The 6,676-nt window shown below is 32.0% G+C and overlaps 1 protein-coding gene across 2 annotated transcripts in view; it reads right to left on the bottom strand.

Annotated features, from left to right (window-relative positions):
* Positions 1–393: 393 nt before the first annotated feature.
* The window catches only part of LOC146735761 (uncharacterized), a 31,892-nt gene continuing 25,609 nt past the window's right edge, over positions 394–6,676 (bottom strand). For both annotated transcript variants that reach the window (XM_085506612.1, XM_085506613.1), the window contains exon 7: positions 394–6,527. In XM_085506612.1, coding sequence (XP_085362738.1) covers positions 6,388–6,527 — 140 coding nt within the window. In that variant the 3' untranslated portion in view covers positions 394–6,387. The remainder of the gene's footprint in view (positions 6,528–6,676) is intronic.

The raw sequence follows: 6,676 nt of genomic DNA, 5'->3' as shown, positions 1-6,676 counted from the left end.
TTTATTTCATAACCATAGTTACATGTTTAATTCATTTTCTTTTAAATAAAAGGGGATAGAAATGCACAGCATTTTCCTGGAAGAGATATATTCATATTCAAATATCTATCAATACAAATATCCCCAACTAGACTAGCTCAAAACCTTCATTATTTGGAGAGATTGGATTGTGCTGAAACACTTGATAGCATTTCTGCACTATGGGTTTCCAATGCAAGATTACTGTCAAATACTGCACAGATACAGAGTTTTGACAGAATTGAGAATATATAGACGAATAGAAAATGCACATAAAAATATGGCAGTGAAATCTAATAGAACACTGTTTAATAAAAGAACAAAATGCAGAATAAAAACAACGCTGGATGGATTGAAGTCAAACATACAATGCAGTAATTTTATATTATATCTTTATTGCACAATCATTTAATGTATGGCAAGCTTATATTACCAGTTTTACCCACCACCTTTTGAACCTTTTTAGTTTAAGTTACTTGGAAAGTAAACATCAACACTATATACGACTCACTGACATACACAATGTCGCCATATCTACTGAGTGTAATAGGTATGATTGATACATTATTACCAACATAGACAATGTCACCATATCTACTGAGTGTAATAGCTATGATTGATACATTATTACCAACATAGACAATGTCACCATATCCACTGAGTGTAATAGGTATGATTGATACATTATTACCAACATGACAATGTCACCATATCTACTGAGTGAAATAAGTATGATTGATACATTATTACCAACATAGACAATGTTACCATATCTACTGAGTTTAATAGGCATGATTGATACACTATTACCAACATAAACAATGTCACCATATCTACTGAGTGTAATAGCTATGATTGATACATTATTACCAACATGACAATGTCACCATATCTACTGAGTGTAATAGGTATGATTGATACATTATTACCAACATAGACAATGTCACCATATCCACTGAGTGTAATAGGTGTAATAGGTATGATTGATACATTATTACCAACATAGACAATGTCACCATATCTACTGAGTGTAATAGCTATGATTGATACATTATTACCAACATAGACAATGTCACCATATCTACTGAGTGTAATATTAAAGTATGATTGATACATTATTACCAACATAGACAATGTCACCATATCTACTGAGTGTAATAGGTAGGATTGATACATTATTACCAACATGGACAATGTCACCATATCTACTGAGTGTAATAAGTATGATTGATACATTATTACCAACATAGACAATGTTACCATATCTACTGAGTTTAATAGGCATGATCGATACACTATTACCAACATAGACAATGTCACCATATCTACTGAGTGTAATAGGTATGATTGATACATTATTACCAACATAGACAATGTTACCATATCTACTGAGTTTAATAGGCATGATTGATACACTATTACCAACATGACAATGTCACCATATCTACTGAGTGTAATATTAAAGTATGATTGATACATTATTACCAACATAGACAATGTCACCATATCTACTGAGTGTAATAGGTAGGATTGATACATTATTACCAACATGGACAATGTCACCATATCTACTGAGTTAAATAGGCATGATTGATACGCTATTACCGACATAGACAATGTCACCATATCTACTGAGTGTAATAGGTAGGATTGATACATTATTACCAACATAAACAATGTCACCATATCTACTGAATGTAATAGGTATGATTGATACATTATTACCAACATAGACAATGTCACCATATCTACTGAATGTAATAGGTATGATTGATACATGATTACCAACATGACAATGTCATCATATCTACTGAGTGTAATAGGTATGATTGATACACTATTACCAACATAGACAATGTCACCATATCTACTGAGTGTAATAAGTATGATTGATACATTATTACCAACATAGGCAATGTCACCATATCTACTGAGTTTAATAGGCATGATTGATACATTATTACCAACATAGGCAATGTCACCATATCTACTGAGTGCAATAGGTAGGATTGATACATTATTACCAATATAGACAATGTCACCATATCTACTGAGTGTAATAGGTAGGATTGATACATTATTACCAATATAGACAATGTCACCATATCTACTGAGTGTAATAGGTAGGATTGATACATTATTACCAACATAGACAATGTCACCATATCTACTGAGTGTAATAGCTATGATTGATACATTATTACCAACTTGACAATGTCACCATATCTACTGAGTGTAATAGGTATGATTGATACATTATTACCAACATAGACAATGTCACCATATCTACTGAGTGTAATAGCTATGATTGATACATTATTACCAACATGACAATGTCACCATATCTACTGAGTGTAATAGCTATGATTGATACATTATTACCAACATAGACAATGTCACCATATCCACTGAGTGTAATAGGTATGATTGATACATTATTACCAACATGACAATGTCACCATATCTACTGAGTGAAATAAGTATGATTGATACATTATTACCAACATAGACAATGTTACCATATCTACTGAGTTTAATAGGCATGATTGATACACTATTACCAACATAAACAATGTCACCATATCTACTGAGTGTAATAGCTATGATTGATACATTATTACCAACATGACAATGTCACCATATCTACTGAGTGTAATAGGTATGATTGATACATTATTACCAACATAGACAATGTCACCATATCCACTGAGTGTAATAGGTGTAATAGGTATGATTGATACATTATTACCAACATAGACAATGTCACCATATCTACTGAGTGTAATAGCTATGATTGATACATTATTACCAACATAGACAATGTCACCATATCTACTGAGTGTAATATTAAAGTATGATTGATACATTATTACCAACATAGACAATGTCACCATATCTACTGAGTGTAATAGGTAGGATTGATACATTATTACCAACATGGACAATGTCACCATATCTACTGAGTGTAATAAGTATGATTGATACATTATTACCAACATAGACAATGTTACCATATCTACTGAGTTTAATAGGCATGATCGATACACTATTACCAACATAGACAATGTCACCATATCTACTGAGTGTAATAGGTATGATTGATACATTATTACCAACATAGACAATGTTACCATATCTACTGAGTTTAATAGGCATGATTGATACACTATTACCAACATGACAATGTCACCATATCTACTGAGTGTAATATTAAAGTATGATTGATACATTATTACCAACATAGACAATGTCACCATATCTACTGAGTGTAATAGGTAGGATTGATACATTATTACCAACATGGACAATGTCACCATATCTACTGAGTTAAATAGGCATGATTGATACGCTATTACCGACATAGACAATGTCACCATATCTACTGAGTGTAATAGGTAGGATTGATACATTATTACCAACATAAACAATGTCACCATATCTACTGAATGTAATAGGTATGATTGATACATTATTACCAACATAGACAATGTCACCATATCTACTGAATGTAATAGGTATGATTGATACATGATTACCAACATGACAATGTCATCATATCTACTGAGTGTAATAGGTATGATTGATACACTATTACCAACATAGACAATGTCACCATATCTACTGAGTGTAATAAGTATGATTGATACATTATTACCAACATAGGCAATGTCACCATATCTACTGAGTTTAATAGGCATGATTGATACATTATTACCAACATAGGCAATGTCACCATATCTACTGAGTGCAATAGGTAGGATTGATACATTATTACCAATATAGACAATGTCACCATATCTACTGAGTGTAATAGGTAGGATTGATACATTATTACCAATATAGACAATGTCACCATATCTACTGAGTGTAATAGGTAGGATTGATACATTATTACCAACATAGACAATGTCACCATATCTACTGAGTGTAATAGCTATGATTGATACATTATTACCAACTTGACAATGTCACCATATCTACTGAGTGTAATAGGTATGATTGATACATTATTACCAACATAGACAATGTCACCATATCTACTGAGTGTAATAGCTATGATTGATACATTATTACCAACATGACAATGTCACCATATCTACTGAGTGTAATAGGTATGATTGATACATTATTACCAACATGACAATGTCATCATATCTACTGAGTGTAATAGGTATGATTGATACACTATTACCAACATAGACAATGTCACCATATCTACTGAGTGTAATAAGTATGATTGATACATTATTACCAACATAGGCAATGTCACCATATCTACTGAGTTTAATAGGCATGATTGATACATTATTACCAACATAGGCAATGTCACCATATCTACTGAGTGCAATAGCTAGGATTGATACATTATTACCAATATAGACAATGTCACCATATCTACTGAGTGTAATAGGTAGGATTGATACATTATTACCAATATAGACAATGTCACCATATCTACTGAGTGTAATAGGTAGGATTGATACATTATTACCAACATAGACAATGTCACCATATCTACTGAGTGTAATAGCTATGATTGATACATTATTACCAACATAGACAATGTCACCATATCCACTGAGTGTAATAGGTGTAATAGGTATGATTGATACATTATTACCAACATAGACAATGTCACCATATCTATTGAGTGTAATAAGTATGATTGATACATTATTACCAACATAGGCAATGTCACCATATCTACTGAGTGTAATAGGTATGATTTTGATACATTATTACCAACATACACAATGTCACCATATCTACTGAGTTTAATAGGCATGATTGATACATTATTACCAACATAGACAATGTCACCATATCTACAGAGTGTAATAGGTATGATTGATACATTATTACCAACATAGGTAGTAAACGTAGTTTCATTTTGTTCAAAATGGAAGCCCTTAGATTCATAGATATAGAAGACATTTAGGATATTTGACATGAAAGTAACAATAAGTTGTGTACAATAAGTTGTGAGTGAAGCACTTCTGAACGATGGCATTGATGACTTAGTACGTGGTCATGAATAGTGTTAAACTATTATGCTGAGGATTCTAATAATTTTTTATTAAATTAACCTCCAAAAAAGCATGCCTTCAATAAAAGAGTACCTGTGACCGAATAAGGGCATATACTTTAATATCGAAAATACATTGATTCAGTATCTAGAATAGCCCTAAAAATGATTAGAAATACAATAATAGATGAGTTATCGGTGAAGACAATAAATGTGCAAGACTACAGCCAGACACAGATCATTTAATATAAGAACTGTAAATAAATCATGGTTATACTCTAAACAGGACTTCCTGAGTAATACCAGCACCAGGATTTAAAATCAAATCAAAATGGACATCATAAATATTAAGTAGATGGTTACATGCCTCAGAACATAGCTTGTTCAAACCAAAATATACTATTTTAAATATATATATATATATATATATATATATATGTATATATATACTGGTAATGCAGCAATTATTGGTGGAAGATTGCCACAATACCATCATACATGCATTCATTGTTAATGATAATATTTCCTACTTTATGAATCATTAAACACAGTTTCTGCTTGTGTCTCTGAAATTTTGAATAAGAAATATGTTATATTCCACGTCCTGTGAAAAGTAAAACATAATTTAGTAGGATTATTGCCATAATGATTCATTGTGACCAACAGAGACATAAACTGTTCGAAGTTATTAATTCAACTTGAACAAACTATATCATGCAAAGGCACATAAATACTGTGGCAGTGATGTGTCTATTTCCAAACCCTGCCAACCCCTATAAAAAATGGAATGTCTCATGCAAAATACATTGAATTGTGGGGCTGTTAGGGAAGCCGTAATGCCTCACAAATACAAAACTATCAAAGAATGGACCACTTTTGAAAGCTAAAACCTTGCAGCTGGATGTGATACAAATAATTCTTAATATTTATTGCAATCTCAAAATTCATCCAACCTTAATACTGAATGCTATAAAATATAAAATGTATTTATTTATGGGATCCAACACCCAGGACTCAAAGGGTCATTATTGCAACCATATCATTAAAATATTTACCTCATTTAAATTCTGTACCACTGTAATAATGATTGCCAAGGTGAATAAAATACTATTATAAGATCTAGAATATGGTAGATCTGATTTTATGCAAGCATAATTACAAGTCATCTATTTTACCACGCTAAGCTGGTATTGCATGAAAAATTATACTTGCTTACTAATAATTTTGAATAAATTACTTGGAAGCATGCCGCCATTAGCTTCATAGCTCCATATGAGCATGCTCAGTCGCCATGGAAATAAATTACCCATAGTTCCTTGTGAGCATGGCGAGTATGGAGGTTGTTAGTTGTACATTCCATTGATAAGGTAATCCATTTTCGAATAATGTCTTCTTTGGTAACTTTCATAAGCTCTCTTGCCAAGCAACACCATGACTGCAAAGAGGAAGAGGATCCCAAAACACATGGCAGCGACTAATGCACCTGTAAAATATATACAAGACAAAAATGCAGGAGATAGTCAATTGTAAAACTGAGCAATCAATATAACTTTTTTATATATATTATGCACCCTCACAGTTTTCTGTGGGAGAGGAAATCAGAAAGAGACTCTTGTTTTGAACTTGAACTTG

This window comes from Saccoglossus kowalevskii, chromosome 12 (assembly GCF_978046115.1).
Source record: "Saccoglossus kowalevskii chromosome 12, keSacKowa6.1, whole genome shotgun sequence".
NCBI lineage: Eukaryota > Metazoa > Hemichordata > Enteropneusta > Harrimaniidae > Saccoglossus > Saccoglossus kowalevskii.
The sequence above is the reverse complement of the archived record's forward strand: the minus strand, read 5'-3'. Positions and strand labels throughout refer to the sequence as shown.